This window comes from Hydra viridissima, unplaced genomic scaffold, assembly GCF_058129835.1.
Source record: "Hydra viridissima isolate aposymbiotic clone 2 unplaced genomic scaffold, HvirCarnegie_v1 scaffold_15, whole genome shotgun sequence".
NCBI lineage: Eukaryota > Metazoa > Cnidaria > Hydrozoa > Anthoathecata > Hydridae > Hydra > Hydra viridissima.
This window is the reverse complement of record NW_028324314.1, coordinates 9,865,834-9,884,390: the sequence shown is the minus strand read 5'-3', so window position 1 is coordinate 9,884,390 and position 18,557 is coordinate 9,865,834. Positions and strand designations below refer to the sequence as shown.

Genomic DNA, 18,557 nt, shown 5'->3' with positions numbered 1-18,557 from the left:
CAGGTATGACTAAAGCTGAATACGAGTTTAATTTAAAGAAGTTATATAAAGCAGCAGAGGAAAAAAAGCTTACTTAAACAGCAGTAAATGTGTTATTTCAGTTAATTCAATAAATGGTTATGTTGTATCTCATCATAGTATAAATCCAGACCTAGAGAGATTACAACCACTACTAAGTTTGCCTTTACCGTTAAATGGTAAAACATTAAAAAGAAATGTAGTTCTCTTCTCCAACTACTCAAAGTTTATTCCTTATCATTCTGCAAAGGTTCGTCTGTTAATGCAGGATTCAACATTCCCACTTAATCAGCTATCTTTTAAACTACTAAAAAACGATGTTGCAAATAAATTTTACTGTCCTAAAAAGAATTTATGAAGCAATCCCTTTTGCGTTCGAAACAGACGCATATAATTTTTTATTACCTGCAACATTAAATCAAAATGGACAGCTAATAGCCTTCTTCTCGAAACCTCTAAACAAATGTAAAATGCACCAGCCGACTATTGAAAAAAAGCATACAAGATTGAAGAAATTCTGCGGAAGTGGAAGCATTTTTTTACCTTAGAGACCAATTAACAAACTACTTCATTTATGTTCAACAGGAACAATTGAGGCAAAAGTAAAACGATAAAATTCCGCAATGGTGGACTAAACTTGGTTGCTACAGCTACGACATACAGTGTCGACCAGGTAAGTATAACTAAATAGCTGATTGTTTAACACAATCTTCGTGGTTCGCTTTACTAACTCAAAAATTATCAAACAATCAAAGCATAAAACCGATTTTTTTGTATATAAGTGATAATAAAATAAAGTTAGCAAAGCTTCATAATGCTCTGTGCCACCCAAGCATTACAAGAATGAAACACGATTCCCATTTGCTTTTCCTTGCCCTGATACTTCTTCTTCGGTCTTAAAGTGTTTTAACAGCCTATTTTCTTTGCTTGACATGCATGTTTATGATCATTCTGATAAAAGTGCTCCACTAGTCCATTTCCCAGTGAAAAACAGACTAATTGAGTGTTTTAATGGGATAATATCAAAATTAGTGACATAAGCTCTACGGACAATCTACCCCAATCGAAAACACTTTTATTATACAGATTTTTTGATAATTTTTGTGAGTGTGCTTAAAGAATTTAATGATTGTTTATTTAAATAAGAAATCTGATTTAATCATTTGCTCATTTAAATAAAAAAATCTAACAAGCTTTAGTAACCTAAACGGTTTTTACTGGTTCTTAATGGTAACTGGTTACAATCCATGTTAAAAGCGAAAAGGGATTTATCCACAAATACTGAATTTTGAACATAAGATTTAAGAACACATATTTAAGAAATTTCAACTTTATATATATTGATTAGATGTTTCCTGATCTAAAACAAAAGTATCCAGTGGATAGTTAGATTATGAAGCTATTGATAAATTCGCACGTTTCAAACAAATGTCAGAGTTGGAGCTTGTTTGGACTTTGCATAGATCAAAAAAGTTGATATTATTACAAAAATGTTCTAACAAAATAATTACCATCGACAATTGACTGCAAGAGATATGAAGCCAAGACAAATAACTTTGAACCTAATGTATTTAAAACATGATGTGAGCATTTTATCAAAGCTCCTAAAGATAATTGATAGTTAAACAATAACCACATACACAAGCTTATGGTTTAATTATTCGGATGAGGGAGGGGTGCAAAAATTGATTGCTTTATTTTATGTCATTTCTGTATATATAGATCATAAATTTAATAAAACATTGCTTTGACTAAGACAACAGTATCATTTTGGCTTTCATCAGTAATCCAAAAAAAAGAAATTAAGCGATTTGCTTTAATATATGTTGACATAAATTTTGTCAACTAAGGTAAGCTTTCTGTTTCCTGAAAATTAAAAATCGGCCATTTCTTGTCTCAATATAGTACTATCTAATATCAGTATGCAATGACTACCTAACTATTGTTTAGGTAAATATATGTTAATAGTTATTCTCAGATAATTACAAGTTAAAAAAGAACTTTAAAAAGCTTCTTAATATATTGAGCTTTTTTAATAACTTTTTAACGACCAATTAAATAATTCTGTAGCTCTATTTATAGTGATCTCTTTTTTTTTTAAAAAATGATCACATTACCAAAAATAAAAATTGATCATATTTTTTTAAGAAATTTGATGAACTTTTATTATTGGTAATAAATTTTGACCAACTTGGTATTTAAAAACCTTTCCAGTCTGTATTTTTGGAAAACGGGGAAATCTGAATACCAAAAATTCCATATTTGCCTGGAATTTAAAAAATGCGTTCTGTAAATTAGATTATTATTTTTCGAAGCGTTATGTAAAATCCAAAACACTGCGAAGCCGTTAGCTACCTGTGAAAACTCGTAAATATATTGTTATTGTTTTATATATATAAAAAATTAGAGTATGGGGAAAGGCAAGAGGCTTAGAGAAACTTATGAAGAAGGAGGTATAGAAATTTTAGGCACTGTTGCATTTTTACACTCCTTTCTTTATTTTAGATTATGAAAATTGGTATCTAATTTAATTTTTATTCAAAACAAAGTATTCTAAATTATGTTTAAATTTTCAAATTTTCAAATAAAAAATTAATCAACTCTATTAAAAGTTACGTCAACATAAGTTTGGCTGTCAACATGAATGTTCATTTAAATGATCAAGCAAGAATTTAATTAACTTGGTAATGGTATTAAAAAAATGTTTTTGTAACTGGATAATAATCAACAGATACCCAATTCACCTAAACTAATTTTTTAAAAATAATAGATGCTCTGCTATTGGATGTCATGATCAATCTTGGTTTTACAGGTGTTTGAACCCTTTTGCCTACAAATTTTCTAAACCATCTTTCTTGCCTATGGGATTAAGTGCAGAGAAATTCAAGGTTTATCTTATTTCAAAGTACCTTTGTGCTTCTGAATTCTAATATTCCTGGTATTATACTTATCATACAATGCTGTAACAGAATTTTTCTGATTTTAATTTTTGGTAACACAAAGTGGAATAAGGACCATATACTTGGGCAGCAATAAACATCTGCTCTTCTGTATCAATTTTGAGGTATTCCACATCTGTTTCTCTGACAGACTCACTTTAGTTGTTTGATTGTTAAACAGCTAAAGTAAATTACTCAAGCACTTCACAACACAACACATTAAATACATAGTAATTGGTACAAAACATTTCAGCGTTTCATTATGTTAAGAAATTTCATCTCCAAAGATCAGTTGAGCAGATCATTATATGAAAATAGTTCATGGCGAACTGAGAAAATTCCCTAGCACACTGATCTTACCTTGGACTAGATGTTTTCTTTTTTTCTTTTTTTCTTTTTTTTCTTTTTTTTTTCTTTACAGATGCATAAAACCACTTTATTGAGAGACCAGCAAAGGTTTACAAATAAGTCCAAGAACACCCAATTTAAATGTAGCTTTATCTGTTGAAAGATTGGCTCATAAACTTGCTTGTAGACTCCCAAATGAAACCTTACCATTATCAATAAACTCTTTGTAAATATTGCAGTATGCAAAAGAAATAATGGGCAAGTGAAACAATACATGCAGGCAATTACCTCAATGCTTCATTATTAGCCCTTAAAAAACAATTTAAATATAAATCAGAAAAATTTTCCCAGAGTTTTAAAGTCTCATTTTTTCAAAATGATGTATATTCAATTGTTTTAAGCAAAGAGTTTGGTATGCAATTTGTCTCACTTACATCACTATATTTTTGGAACATTTGCACTTCTCAAATTAATTCTTTCTTTCCTTGACATAATAAGTGTATTGTTTAAGTATGGAGTTTGCTTCATCTTTTTGTTTTAGATTTTGTTTATGTAGCATCTTAAACTATTTATAAGTTCAGTATGTTTTCTGTCCATGAGTTTCTGCTATGCAAAGTTTTTTTTTCTTGATGTAAGTGTTAGCATGATATACTTTTTTTTTTTAACATAAAATAGTTGACTTTTTTTTTTAGTGAAGTTTGTTTTTTTTTATTAATTTAAGTTGAAGAAAAACCTTTACCAAGGCTTGTTTTGAAAGTTGATAAAGAAAAAAAATCAAAAGAGTCATCCAGAGATCATGATTTATATCACAAGAGTAAGAGAATAAAAGAAGGATTGTCTTACACAGAAAATGAGCATCACAAGAAAAAGAAAAAAAAGCACAAGCGAGCAAGAAATGAGGAGGTAAGTTTTATCCTTGTCATGATTAGAAAAGCAGCTTAGAAAAACACTTCAATCTAAATAAAAGTATTTATCTTCTTAAAGAAAGTTTAAATGATAAACCAATAGAGCTAATTAATATTATAAATATATTATTTTACTATGGTTTGCCTAAAAATGTCAAAATAAAATGTTTTAGCTATAAAATAGTTTTCTGTAATAACTTTACATGGCTAATTGTTATTGTCTTTTACTTTACATGGCCACTTTTAAAGTGATTTAGTCAAAGCATTTTTCATGATAGAGACAAATTCAGTTGGTTATATTTTTAAAAGAAAGATTTAGTTGTCTACCAAATAAAGCAAATAACATTTAGAAGATTTGAAGGTTTAGTTAGAGCACTGAATTTTCATTACAAGTTCAATATTCTAGATTTTTTTATTGTAGATAAAAATGTTGTTAAAAATATTTATTTATTTTTGTTAAATATAAAGAAAAACTGTTTAATTAGACAATTTCTGCTAAATATTGTCATGCGGATATAAAACAACTTTTCAACATAGGAGTTTTGAAATTTTTTTTTTTTTTTATTTTCATACAAATTCTGACAGCTATATTGTTTTGAAATAAACTTTTACTAGGAACAAAACAAATATTTTCTGTCTTATCAGTAAGGTTTGAATATATTTTTTCTTAAAATGCATTATAATTGACACTTTGCTTTAATAAACAAAACGTTATTATGTATGTTGTCTCCCTTTTCTCCAGTTTTTATAGAAAAGAAAATATTTTCTTCTTTGAGCTTTAGTTGGAATTTTCAATTAATATTGTAGTAATGCTTACAACCCTTTAAAACCACAAAAACCTCTTTAAAAACCACTCTACTGACAACAAATATCTTTTATGCTCTGTGCTTTGTGCATTTTTACAAGTTCATCCAGAAACTTGTCTCTATTTTAATCTAGGTACACACACTCAATATTTGTTATATCATAAGTCAAGATGTGTAACATTGATGATTTATTGGCAAATATTAGGCATTTTCTTTTGTATAGTTTGAAAGAAAGCAACAGAAACATGAAGATTTTGAGAATGTAGAGATAGAGCCTACTGTGAAGAGAATTCATATAAAACTTCCAAAGTATGAGTTACTATTTTAAAATATTCTTCTCTTCTTTTTTAAACAATCTTTAAATATAAAATACATGAGTTTTGTTTTCAAAGTCAGCAACACTATAATAATAATCTATTATGATATTGGTGAATGTATTATTTATTGCTTGTCTGTTTTTTTCAATTATAAATCTATTGATGTTTGTTTATTAATCTAATCAAAATCAAATTGATTAATGATGCAAATTCTGCTGCAATAAAGTTTGATAATACTTAAATTTTTTATAAATAATAACATTGAACTGTTATTACTTATTTAAGGATTGTTCTGATTTTTTTCCATGAATAGAGACAAGGAAGAAGAGAAAGTTCATAAAGAAGCTGAAATATCACCATTGCACTTATGTTTAGAAAATTTGCATAGAACTTTACAGAGGTATATTTTACCTAGAATTCTCTCATTAGATACTTCAGTCAAAACACTGAAGCTGCTTCTAACTGAAATAGATAAAAAGCTTCATAAATTTTTTGTGCATTTAGTGTTATATATATACTGATGTATAAGTGTATAAGTTTTATAAGCAAGTAGATGCTTTAGTTTTAAAACTATATAAGCAGTGAGATGCTTTAATCTAAATACTGAAGCTGCTTCTAACTAAATACGTAGAAATCTTCATATAGTTTTTGTCCATTTAGTGTTATATAAACTGATGCTTTTTAGAATAGGTAAAAATATTTTTTACTGTGCATGGTGAAATTAATGGCATAGTTTAAGTAAGATTTGTGAAGATGAAAATACTTCTATTTCCAACAGCAGCAACATTAGCTACATAGACCTTTTATATGACAAAATATTATGTAATCAAATGGAGAACCTTTTAAGTGCTAAAAGTGGTGGCAAGGAAAATCGAAATGGCTTTGAAAAAAAGCTATGTATAAAAAATGTTTATAAATGTTTCTTAATTTTTTTTTGTTGTTGTTGTTAAGCTCAAAAAATTGTTTTTATTTTTTCAAAGGTTTCTTGTCTAATGTTGTAAAGTGTTTCTTTATTAACATTAAAAGTATTATCATCAATTTTTATTTCAAATAAAAAAAAAAAATTTCTCTATTTTATATTTACTTTAGAAAAGATGTATATGGCATATTTACAAACCCTGTTACTGATTTAATTGCCCCTGGTTACTCAAAAATTATTAAGCAACCAATGGATTTTCAAACCATGGCACGCAAAATTGAGCAGGGGGAATATGCTTCTATAGAAATGTTCAAGGTAGTTTCGCATTATCTGTTTTTAGGCTAACTTGTAGGGAAGATGTTTTTTTTATTATCAGCGGTTAATTAAATTTTATTCTAGATGGCAATAGCTTTAAAATCAGTTATTAGCAGATCATAAAACACATGGATATATAATGAAGTAAAAAATTGACTTCTATTTTTTCTCTAAGCAACTGCTATGGTATTTTTCTTTTTGATTACTTAAAAATATATACAAAATTAAATGCATTATGTTTTAGGAAGATTATGTCATTATGTGTAATAACGCCATGAGGTATAATGGGTCTGACACAATCTACTTTAAATCTGCTGAAAAAATGTTGGCCATTGGATTAAAGTTGATGTCAAATGTACTTATTTTTTTATTTACTAATAATCTTGTTTTTTTCATGTGTAAGGTATTTTATGAAAAATAAATTGAGTAAACACTGATTTTATTGATAATGCTGTGCAGTTGTGCTTTATTTTGAAGCAAAATTTGAAAAAAACCATTTTCAGAAAACGATTTAAAAGAAAAATAGATTTTAGGAAAAAAGAAAAAATGTATTTTAAGAAGAAAAAAAAAGAATTTAATTATAAACATATTTAAAGCTATTTGAAAGCTATTAAAATAATTTGTTATTAAGTTTTTAATGGTAGCAATCAGTTATAGAAATATTGACTGATAGATTTAACAGTTTTAATCAAAGTTAAAATAAAACTTAATTTAAATTAAAATCATAAATGTATTATGAAAATACAAACATCAATTCATGAAGTTTTGATTTCAAGTTTTTAAATTTGTATTTTCCAGAAAAGATTGAAGAAACTTCGAAGACTTATTGGTAGACCTTTGTCTGATTCAGAGGATGATCTGATTCAAGTCGATGAATCTTCAGATATTAATATTGATTCTCATAGTCCTGACAACAGATTGCAAAACAAGAGGAAAGACATAGAAAAAATTAAGTAAGCTTTTCTTTAATTTGCTCTAGCTATTATCTCTTATTAAAGATGATTAAATAAAACTTTTTTTTGTAAAGTTGAAGTGCTACCTTATTTTTCTTGACGAGTTCTATCACATCTTTTTTATATTATGCTGGATTTTTGAATGTTACATGCTGCTCCTTTAATATTAATGGTAAAATATGAAATAATTAACTTTAGAAGGGAGCGTGACTCTGTAAAACATCAAAGTTTTATTAATTCTATTTTTAATGCTTCAAAAGCTGCAAGAGACAAATTGCACATTAGGTATCCCAATCAAAAGGTTGCTGTTTTTTGTTTGTTGTTTTTTTTTAAATTTATTTTCTTTTTTGTTTATTTGTTTATGCTTTTTATGTTATGCTATTTATCTATTTTGTTTTAGTTATTTGTGTTTGTTCCTCTGTGTGATTAACAAAGATTGCTCAATAAACTTTGTTTTATTTTAACTTTTGCTATTATATTTCATTCAGTATGGATATTTAGTTAAAGATGCCAATGGTAACACCTCAATGAATATTTTAAACCCTGATACAACAGAAGGTATCTTGTATTTCTTCCTCTCTTAGTTTTCTTCTTAAGAACATTTCTTTTGCAAATGTTCAATATGTAGCAAGTTTGAGCATAAAATTATATTATAGTTATATTATTACATATAGTAATTTGTATTACATAGACAACAAAACAGTAGCAGTTTCGTTAGGAAAGATAGCAGGCAAGCTACCAACTGGTATTACTCTTGATCAAGCTTTTTTTAAAGATGAAAAGAAAAGCAGAAATATACCAGGTATGATAAATATGTGAATTAAAAGTAGAATTATGCCTCACATATATATAATAATTAAAATCAGAATTATATCAAGTGTACATAAAATCTTACAGGCATATATAAGATGTCAAAGTTACATATAAAATGTCTGAGATATGTATGTAAATTTTTAGTTTATTCATAAATAATCACTGTATATATCAGGGCTGTGGAGTCGGTAAGCTGCTGCTCCAACTCGGACTTGATTTTATCATTGACCAACTCCTTCATAAGTGACCAATTTGTAACAACAAATTTACTGCAGTAAAATGTTAACATTGGCTATTTCATCACCATGATACAAATAATCTAACCACTTAGTGCTTTAGATAATATTTATTAGAAAACAATTTCTGAACAAACAACTTTTCTGAACTCTTGTTATGCAATAAACTCTTATGCAGTCACTAATAACATTATGAATTAGTTAAAATCATGTTTGAAATATTGTCAGTTGGACAGAAAGAACTTGTTTTTCTTTAAGTTCATATTTTTTGAGAATCTTTACTACTAAGACCTGGAGAAATTCGCTGGTGTGATTAGCTATGGTGTCTTTTACTGCCAATATCTTAGTAACTACTTAATTAAAAAAAAAAAAAAATCGGACATTGATTCCAAAACAGTTCATTCTGCTAAGAAACACACAGCGACCCTTGACATATTCATTAAGTTCTTCTTTTTGTTTAACAGCTTTTTCAATCACTAATACTCTCTCCTTCTAGAGAAACAAATTTAATTGAATACTTACAGTCTTTCTAATGCAAAGTTAGTTGAATACTTACAGCCTTTCTGTTTGTGAAGCAGTTGTTTTGTGCTAGGTGGTGGCACGCCTAGCTTTCTACTAAGAATATGCAGCACAGTGTCAGACAGTTTAAGTCAGGAGTTGGGGCATCATGAAGTTATCTAGTTTAAGGGATGGTAGAGGAGAGCGCAAGGGAGGTGATTTAAGATTCTCAGTGATAAGCAGCAAAATACCCTATTGCTTATTACTGTTTTAAAGGCCTTAAAATAACATGTCCTCCAGTTGTAGCAAACTACTATTCCCATTGTGTCTGGATATCCTACAGCTATCAGAGCATCCTGGGACTTTTAGTTTTGTAACAACTGGAGGGCTAGAGTTTGATACTTGTGCTTTAGACTGACAGAACATAAAATATTTCAATGAGTAACATCTGTAAAATCCTTATGAAAATTATGAAACTTTTAAAGATTTTTTTAAACTGGAGTTGGAGTCAGTACAATTTTTTCAACTCCAACTCCAGCCAAAATGAGCTCCAACTCCACGACTCCAACTCCACAGCCCTGGTATATATAAATAGTTACCAGAAAGTTAGCTTCCAAAAATTATAAAAAGGCCACAGATTTGTGTAATGTAATGATGAAATGCAATCAAATGTGATGAAATGTGATTTTATACAAACCTGAATCTAATATTATACAAACTTAAGTGAGAGCATTTCATAAGACACTCTCCTAATGGTTTGATTGACATATAAATCCCTACTTACTGGAGATAAAAATACGTTCTGAGGGATTTACAAAAGATGGCATAACTAGCATTTAATCACATCAGACCATCTTGCAACTTCATTCATGTTCATGCATCATCATTTCCTGCTAAAAATCAGTATGTGTCATGTTGCTGAAATATAAATACCATTCTTTCTTTGTGTTCCTAACATATCTACTTTAATGCCAACAAAAAACAGTTTGCAGATAGTGCTGGTTGTTAAGAAAAATACAGCTAATGGAGATTAATTGTTTTGAGAAACATATGGGGAACATGACCCATCAATAAAAAGTACCAGCATTTTAAAAGTGTTATTTTTGACACCAGCAAACAAGATTTAAAAAGAAGGCTGGTAGAGACACAGTTAGAAGCATTATTGGAAAAAGATTCATGCCAAGCTCAAGAGGAGCTTGCTGAAGACTTGGGAGTGGCTCAACAAGTGATTTCAAACTTTCTCAAAACCATGGGTATGGTACAAAAACAAGGAAATAGGGTTCTATATGAACTCAATGCAAGAAATGTTGAATACTATTGTTTTTTTTCACATCCAAACAACTGCTTCAAAGGCAAAATCAGAAGGGTTTTTTTGCATCATGTTGTAACAGGGGACAAATATTAGATACACTACAACAACCCAAAGTATAGAATATTGTTAACTTCAATGGCAAAGCTGAATAAACATGGTATGAAGTTAGTCCTGTGCATCTGGTGGCATCAACTCAAAGTAATCTACTTCAGCCTAACAAAATCACCACTGCGGGATGTTACCAACAACAATTGATTCAATTTAGTCAAGCATTTAAGCTCTAAGACTCTCAATATGCCAAAAGACAAGATAAAGTGATCTTTCTGCATGACAACACTGGGTCACATGTTGCAAAAGTTGTCAAGGATACTTTGGAGATACTTCAAGGGAATGTTCTACCCCACCCACTGTATTCACTAGATCTATATTCACTAGATATTACTCCTTCCAACTATCAGTTGTTCTGGTTAATGACTCATGGTCTAACCAAGCAACACTTCAACTCTTACAAAGAAGCCAAAAATTGAGTTGATTCTTGGACAAGAGATTTTTTCAAGGAATCAAGTATGCTACCTAAAAGATGGGGAAAGGTTTTTAGCTAATGGTAAATAATACTTTAATTAAAGTACCTTGTACCAATTTCTCTGAATATAGCTTCAAATTTAAAAAAAAGAATGTATCCCAATACTTTTATTTGTTTTTTTATTCATAATTTAAATCTTATTTATCAAAATGAGTTTGAAAGTTGATCAAAATATCAACATTAAGTTGTATCTCTTATAGATTCATAAAGAAATTTTCCAATAAATAAAGCAGACCTGCTTATTTAACTGTTTGCTTATTTAACTGTTTGCTTTTTTAAGTAACTTATCTTCTCTATGGACCTTATGGAAGCTTTGGTCCTACATACGATTCATCATTATCAAACATAAAAAAAGAGGAAAGTGATCTTCTCATGCAAACTTATGGCACTGAGGATGGAATAGAATATGCTAAAAGGTTTGCTGCTTTTAATTGTTATATATTTAGAGACTTCATTAACATTTCTAACTTGTAGGCCAGCCTAATTATGTCTTTAAAAATATCCTTATAACCAATTTTAATACTGGGTTATGTTTGCCAACAAATTGGTATGTTGATAATCATTTTAAAGTAATATTTATATAATGTATATTTAATAAAAATGTAGGTATTTTTTTTACTGTGTCTTTTAAACTTATTAGTTTGCAGGAATTTTGTAAAGGTAACTCATTCTTGATGGAGTATGCAGATCGTCTTCTAAACATTGTCACTGATGGAGAACATTCTAGATTGTTAAAATCAAACAAAGAGGTCAGAACTTTGGATTGTTTTTCTTAATAAAATTGATTAAGCTTTTAAGATATTATTTATATACTCACTGAGTTTTGTTACTGATTTTTAGAGTAGTTCTTTGAATGATACATCTAGCATTAAAGGTGCCAGTTTTTAATGAAATTTTCTTGCATATTGTTTATTTTTTCATTTATATTTTTAAAGTCTGAGAACTTGCCAATTTGTATAATTTGGGTTTAGCAGATGAGAAAAAGGTCGATATAGGCTCTTTGCTATCATTAAATGGACTAGGAATTGATGTCTCATTTCTTAATACAAGTAAAAATATTTTTATTGCATGAAGTATATTCATCAATTTTTCCCTATAAATCTTATAGTGGTTTATTAACTTTCATGTATTTGTATTCTTAAAAATATTTTAAAATTTGATATTCTGGGTATAATGTAATAATGTAGTTTAATTTTTCCCTTTTCAGTAAGTCCTTCAGAGAATCAGAAGACTAATATGTATGTTTGTAAATAATGCAATGTTGACTGAATATGGATATGTATACATACATGCATACATTTAATTACATTAAATTACATTACATAACATTACATTATATTACATACTTACCTACCTACATACATATGTATGTATGTATGTATGTATGTATGTATGTATGTATGTATGTATGTATGTATGTATGTATGTATGTATGTATGTATGTATGTATGTATGTATGTATGTATGTATGTATGTATGAATATACATATATAATATTTTTATATCAATTTATTTGAAACCATGAAGTTACTTAGAAAGCATAAAAACTTTGCATGCTTTAGGACACCTCAGCAGCTGCTCAATAGTAATGTTGAGCTCCTTCAAAGTTTGAATAAGGCACAAAATGAAAGACTGTCCTCAAAAACTATTATAAATATTGATGATAATGAACAAACTATTGGTTAGTGCTTCTTCAAGTTCTAATTTTTTTTTTATATACTTATTTAATGTATTTACTTAAATATACTCATTTTTCAAATGTGTAAAAAAAAACTGTTTCTTATGCAGCAACCTCATTGGTTGAAAATCTGAAGGATTTAATTGGAAAGGTAAATTTCAGTGTAATTTTTGTTTTTTCATTTTTTCAATAATTTTTTTTATCATTAATTAAAAGTTAATGATGTCATAAATAAATAATATACTTAAGATATTTCAAATGGCTTGTGGGTATATAGGTTGCACCAAAAGATGTAACATCCTCACAAGGTATACGTAAAGCTATCGGCTATGGCTCTTGCTCAATAGGTAATGATTTTAATTTATATGAAATTTAATGGCTTCACAATGGTTCATAAGTTGGTTTAAGTTGTTAAATTTTCTTTCTTAGTATCTTTTTTTATAACTATTTGTTCTTCATGCAAATAATCTTTTTTTGTTTGGAAAGGTTTAAATTTAAGCTGGTTCATTTTTTTCAGGTGAAATGGAGAATGAAGCTGCTTCAGCAATAAGTGCAATAGAAGATTTAACGTGATCATAATTATAACAATCAAAAATATATATATTTATTTACAAATAATAATAAACCAGAATTTAACGGATTTGTATTTGTTATTTCTTATTTATTTTGTGTTATTGGTTTTAACAAGCATGAAGTAAAAACAGTTTTCTTTTCATTTAATCACTATTTACTCAATATTAGCATCAATTTTCATGTAAATATGTAGTTTTTGTGAGATATATATTCTTCTAATGCCAAGAAAACCTGTTTTGTCCCTTTTTTTATTTCTGTTCCAAATTTTTTTTTTTTTTTTTTTTTTTTTTTTTTTACTCAAAAATTTCTTTTATATTAAATAAGGAATAAATTTCATTAAACAAATGCATGGAGAATTTTGTACTCTATGATGAAATAGGAAAAGGCAATCAACGGGTTGTTTATAAAGGCCGTCGTAAAGGTACCATCAAATATGTTGCCATACACTGCATTGAAAAATTAAAACGCCAACAGTTACAAAATAGTGTCCGCATATCGCACCAGCTAGATCATCCTAATGTTGTTCGTTTTTATGAGTGGTATGAGACAACAAATCATTTTTGGTTAGTTGTTGAACTTTGCAGTGGTGGTTCACTTCAAAATATTCTTCAACAAGACCTTTGTCTACCTGAACAAACTATTCGAAGCTTTGGAAAAGATTTAGTAAGTGGTTTGTTGTACCTTCACTCTTTAGATATCATCTACTGTGACTTGAGTCCTCAAAAAATCATTTTAGATAGTAGCGGAACACTTAAGTATAGTAACTTTTGCCTCTCCCGCATACGAGATGAGGAGTCAGATGAAATTGTTAAACATAGTTCAGTTGCATATAAAGCTCCTGAAGTTATAGATGGCAGTTTACCATCTCCAGAAAGTGATTTATGGTCCCTTGGGTGTTTATTGTTTGAAATGTTTACTGCTAATACCCCATTTCATGCTTCTTCACATGAGAAGATTTGTGAAAAAATTAGAAAAGAAACTATCATTTATCCTGTACAAGGTAATGTATCTCTGAATTGATATATTAGATGAACTGTTTGTATTAACTTAATGCATTAGTTTTCAATTAAAACTTTACTAACTTTAGATGCAAATGGAGTTTTAGTTAAAGCTTCTGAAAACTTATACATGCTCATTCAAGGTCTTCTGCAGAAAGATCCTGCTGCAAGAATTGATTGGTTAGAATTATGTTTGCATCCATTTTGGGAAGGCGAACTCAGTCATTTGGCAGATTTAATTGAAAACCTCAAAAGCTCACAAGAATTTCATTTAGAAGATTCTTTATACAATGCTCTTGCTCAAAATAAAGCTAATAATGCAAGTGTAGACCTAACCAAAAGTAGTGTTACAAATGAATCACCTCAAACACTTGAAAGTCTTAATCAGGAATCTAAATCATTAGTTATTCCTGAGGAAGAAAAAGTTACTTTACTTTCTTTAGAGTCAGAAAAAAATACTTCTATTACTAAAGGAACATATATACTATCAAAGCATCAAGAAGACTTAGACGAATTGAATATTGTGCTAGAAAATACAGAAACAAATGAGTATTCAAACAAAATAAACGATGATACACTAAATGACCCAGAGATTTCTTATTCTAAAAAACGAAATACAAGTGACTCACAGAAAAGTAGTGCAATTTCCTTGAGACAGAGTGATGTGCTTGTTGGCACCAATATAAATGTTATTGATCATCTGTATCATTCAAGTGATCTTATGGTAACACCAATTGCGGAAAATTCTAAGCTTTTGAAGCAACCAATTCTTAAATGGGATTCAAGTAGTCTGGGTTTTATTGGTGTGAATTTGGAGACGTTGCGGGACAGTAATAAAGATTATTTAAAACAGCATCTGAATAATGTTTTTGATTCTTTCTTAAAATATTCCAAATCACAAGAACAAGTTTGTATACGCTATAAGTTGAACTTAATTGCATATCTAATAAGCATAGCCAAGCTTAGTGAACTTTCAAACTTGATTATAGAAGAAAGTCATCATAAATCTTTGCTAAAAGAACTGAAAATCTCTCAAAACATTGAAATCAAAATACGTATAGGTATTAATGTAATTTATTTTTACCATGTAATGATGACTTGAAATTGTTAAAAATTTTACAAATATCTTTTTGTTTCAGGCCGTTTATTGGGTGTGCTTGCTAGTTGCTCAACTTACATTTCTCCTTCATTTAATATGGCTGAAATATTTAGCGTGGCTGCAGACCAAATAAAACAAAATTTTCGTCTTCCTCATATCAAGCAGTCATTTTTACCTGTTATTGGGGAATTCCTTTTTTTTGCAGCTACCCAAGAAGAAAGTGAAGACAGAGTACTTCACCAATGGGAACCTTCTGGTAAGCGGTTAGATTTTAGAGATTCTTTTGGTAGCTTTTTAGCAAATTTAGGATGAAATGTTACTTGTATCTAGGCGCTGTGTTTACTATAATAAACAAATGTTTACAGCAGTCTGATGATCACATTGCAAGACATATTGCAGCAAAAATTATTGAAAATGTTACCACTACAACTGGGCGGTATTGTAAAAAGTTTCTGACAAATGAAGTCGGCTTGGTAAAAATCTTGTTTTTAGCATTTAACATGCATGTTTTTTTGTTTGTTTGTTTGTTTTTTTTTTGTTTTTTTTACTAAATGTCAATTTTTTTTCATTTAGGGTTTATGGAATCTTTATTCTCATGCTATGACGGACATAGAGAAATCAACTGCTGCTTCAGCATTGTGTCATCTCTCAATGCACTCTCCTACCATTATACAACATGTTTCTGACAGAGCTGGTTTTAATATTTTCCAGGAAGCACTTTTTACAGGGGCTTTACAGAGTCAGCTTTCGTTTGTCACATTATTTGTTACACTGTTAACGAGTTCAATTCATTGTAAGCGCATCATGCAAGAAGAAAGTTTTCTGCAAAGATTAGTCCAAAATTTGGATTCTCCTTCATATATTTTACATGGCAAAGTTTATCTTTTACTCTCTGAAATGATTGTTCGTTCTCATGAAATCCTCCTGAATTCTTGTGAGCTGAAATTGATTGGTTATTTAGAGAAGAACTCAAGGAAAGTTATGACCAATCAAAACAGTGAACATTCTGAATATGCACAAAAGTGTCTTGGTGTGCTTGCTAACATTATAATTACTATTCTACCAACTATATTTGAAGGTAAGTTGTGAAATGCATAAAAGCCATACTTGCCTATAGCAACAAATTCTTTTTAATAGTTAAAATTTTCATGCCTAAAATAAATAATTGACCTCTTTAGATATATTACACATCTTAGAGGTGGTTACTGGTCGTCATCATCCAAATCCAGCTCAAACTAAGCAGCTCAAGATCCATTTACCTCTACTGAAAATTTCTCTACACTTGGTCACTAGCTCACTATTTCGTAAAAAAATCATTAAATCCATAGATTTCATTCCATATATAGGAAAGATTTTACAAGTAATTTATCATAATTATGTAAATGTCTTGTGCGTCATTGTGTGTATTAGTATTTTTAAAAATATTTATTGGTTTTTTATGACGCACTGTAAATTTTATTTAGATGGTTTATAAAATTGATATTGGTGAAGTAAATCTTTCAGGAACTAGCACAGTCACCCTTGCTGAAAATTTAACTTGCGACACTTTTTCAATCATAGAAGCAATCGGGCAGCACCCACTTATTTTATTAGATTATCTCTCCGATGTAGTTAACCATATTTTCCCTGTTTTAGCATGTTTTAGAAGAAGTGATAATGGGAATTTAAGAATGCTATCTTGTAGATTATTTACAAATATCGCTTCAATTTACCTAGAAAAAGAAGACGATGCCACTCCGAGGCAACCGGACGTGGATATTCTCACCAAGGTATTTAAAAAGCTCAATAATTGTTCTACAATAACTATTCTTCAATAAATATTCTACAAAGAATAAGTATCTATAAAGAGAGTTTTTTTATATACAATCAATGAAAAAAGGGGTTGAATCGCCATATATATTTTTTTTCAATTTTAGTTAATTGAAAATACCTTTGTCAGTGAGATGGAGCACTTCCTACTAGACCAAGATCCTTTGCCTTCTTACTGTTTACGACTCGTTCTTTTATGCGCAGAAAGGTCGCCGAGAGTTATTATTAGTTTGCTTAATGAAAAGATTATGTCATCTCTGCTTGATTTATTGCATACTCATCAAAATGATACCAACAGTGCTACTCTTCAAAGCGCAGTTGGTTTATTAAATGTCATTATAATGAAAGAAGAATTAGACTTCCCATGGCTTTGTAAATTAGGCCTTATTGAATATCTTACGTCAGCGTTCATGGAGGTTGCTTCTTCGAAAGAGGAAGATACATCATTACTATTGCAGTTATTAGACACGATACATCAAGCCTATAAAAGAATTGAAGCTGCAGTTAAAAGCGTCCTTTTGAACAAGCCTCCTAGCTTATCGAATAAAGATCTTTTATTCGATAAAAGCGATGTTGAAAAATTGCTAAAATTAAGTAAGGGACTTTGTGAGCTTAATGGTATATTCGCTAACTTGCTCGTTTTCGATGATGACGATATAAAAGAGTGGGCATGTAGGTGCTTGTATCTGTCCGCAGAGCTTTTTGGCGGAGAAAATGACAGCTGGTTTACAGTCAATAATATTGCAATTTTATTCCAGGCAATCTCTACAAGCGACCGAAAGCGTCAGAAAATCTTATTACGAGTCATCAAAAGATATGTCACTTCTAATGTGACACTTAAAGATAAGTTTAAATCAGCCGTAAGTGAGATGCAGTACATCTTAGAAAATCTTGCGAGAGTTGAGCCTAAAGAAAGTGATGATAAGTACGTGAAGAATATTAGCAGCGAATTGTTAAAAATATTTTTTATGTGATTTAGATTGAATAATCTCTAAAAAATTAAAAAATGTAGAATTCGAATCTTTGTTGTAGGCACATGCAATAAACTTGTTGACCTAAAATTTAAATATAAATTATCTTCAAAGTGAGGATTTTAAAACACTGTGAATATGTATATTATCTGAAATGTTTTTATTTTAGGAAAGTTATCCATATATTTAGAAGAAATCTGTATTTATTACTTATAAAATATAAAGTTTAGGGAAGCAGAGTGGTCTATTTTATTCATTGCTAACACAGTCTGACAAAAAAATTTACTGCACTAGTTTTGACAATTATTCTTATGTTCTTTTGATTTGCTGAATTCATCTCTGACATCAGATTTTTAAGACAAACTACAGACTTTGCGATGAATTTTTTACTTTTGTTTTGCAAAATTTAGGAAGCTAACGAACTTTCTTCAAGGTATTTCTGATAAAATAAATTTGAAATTCATTTG

At 29.3% G+C, this 18,557-nt stretch overlaps 2 protein-coding genes across 7 annotated transcripts; both read left to right on the top strand.

The window, feature by feature from the left end:
- Nucleotides 1-2,329: 2,329 nt before the first annotated feature.
- On the top strand, nt 2,330-13,443 carry LOC149878573 (bromodomain-containing protein 7-like). 4 transcript variants are annotated; one of them, XM_090072786.1, is made up of 19 exons: nt 2,330-2,471; nt 4,027-4,208; nt 5,240-5,325; nt 5,647-5,733; nt 6,423-6,567; nt 6,812-6,922; nt 7,366-7,520; nt 7,719-7,821; nt 8,009-8,078; nt 8,212-8,322; nt 11,243-11,378; nt 11,603-11,711; nt 11,803-11,836; nt 11,934-12,011; nt 12,170-12,200; nt 12,525-12,643; nt 12,751-12,791; nt 12,918-12,987; nt 13,158-13,443. In XM_090072786.1, the coding sequence occupies exons 1-19, from the start codon at nt 2,429-2,431 to the stop codon at nt 13,211-13,213; spliced, it is 1,767 nt and encodes a 588-aa protein (XP_089928912.1). In that variant the 5' UTR covers nt 2,330-2,428; the 3' UTR covers nt 13,214-13,443. The 4 variants fall into 4 exon arrangements, 3 of the variants coding, with proteins under 3 accessions (XP_089928912.1, XP_089928913.1, XP_089928914.1); XM_090072787.1 differs by having other exon boundaries at nt 11,937-12,011; nt 13,158-13,342; XM_090072788.1 differs by lacking the exons at nt 11,803-11,836; nt 12,170-12,200; nt 12,525-12,643; ... (1 more) ...; nt 12,918-12,987; nt 13,158-13,443 and having other exon boundaries at nt 11,898-11,948.
- Nucleotides 13,444-13,487: 44 nt separating this feature from the next.
- LOC149878572 (inactive serine/threonine-protein kinase ULK4-like) lies at nt 13,488-18,327 on the top strand. 3 transcript variants are annotated; one of them, XM_090072784.1, is made up of 9 exons: nt 13,488-14,213; nt 14,301-15,272; nt 15,351-15,566; nt 15,641-15,783; nt 15,884-16,388; nt 16,489-16,670; nt 16,774-17,079; nt 17,227-17,791; nt 17,878-18,067. In XM_090072784.1, the coding sequence occupies exons 1-9, from the start codon at nt 13,562-13,564 to the stop codon at nt 17,946-17,948; spliced, it is 3,612 nt and encodes a 1,203-aa protein (XP_089928910.1). In that variant the 5' UTR covers nt 13,488-13,561; the 3' UTR covers nt 17,949-18,067. The 3 variants fall into 3 exon arrangements, with proteins under 3 accessions (XP_089928910.1, XP_089928909.1, XP_089928911.1); XM_090072783.1 differs by having other exon boundaries at nt 17,227-18,327; XM_090072785.1 differs by lacking the exons at nt 15,884-16,388; nt 16,489-16,670; nt 16,774-17,079; nt 17,227-17,791; nt 17,878-18,067 and having other exon boundaries at nt 13,517-14,213; nt 15,676-15,783.
- Nucleotides 18,328-18,557: the final 230 nt, after the last annotated feature.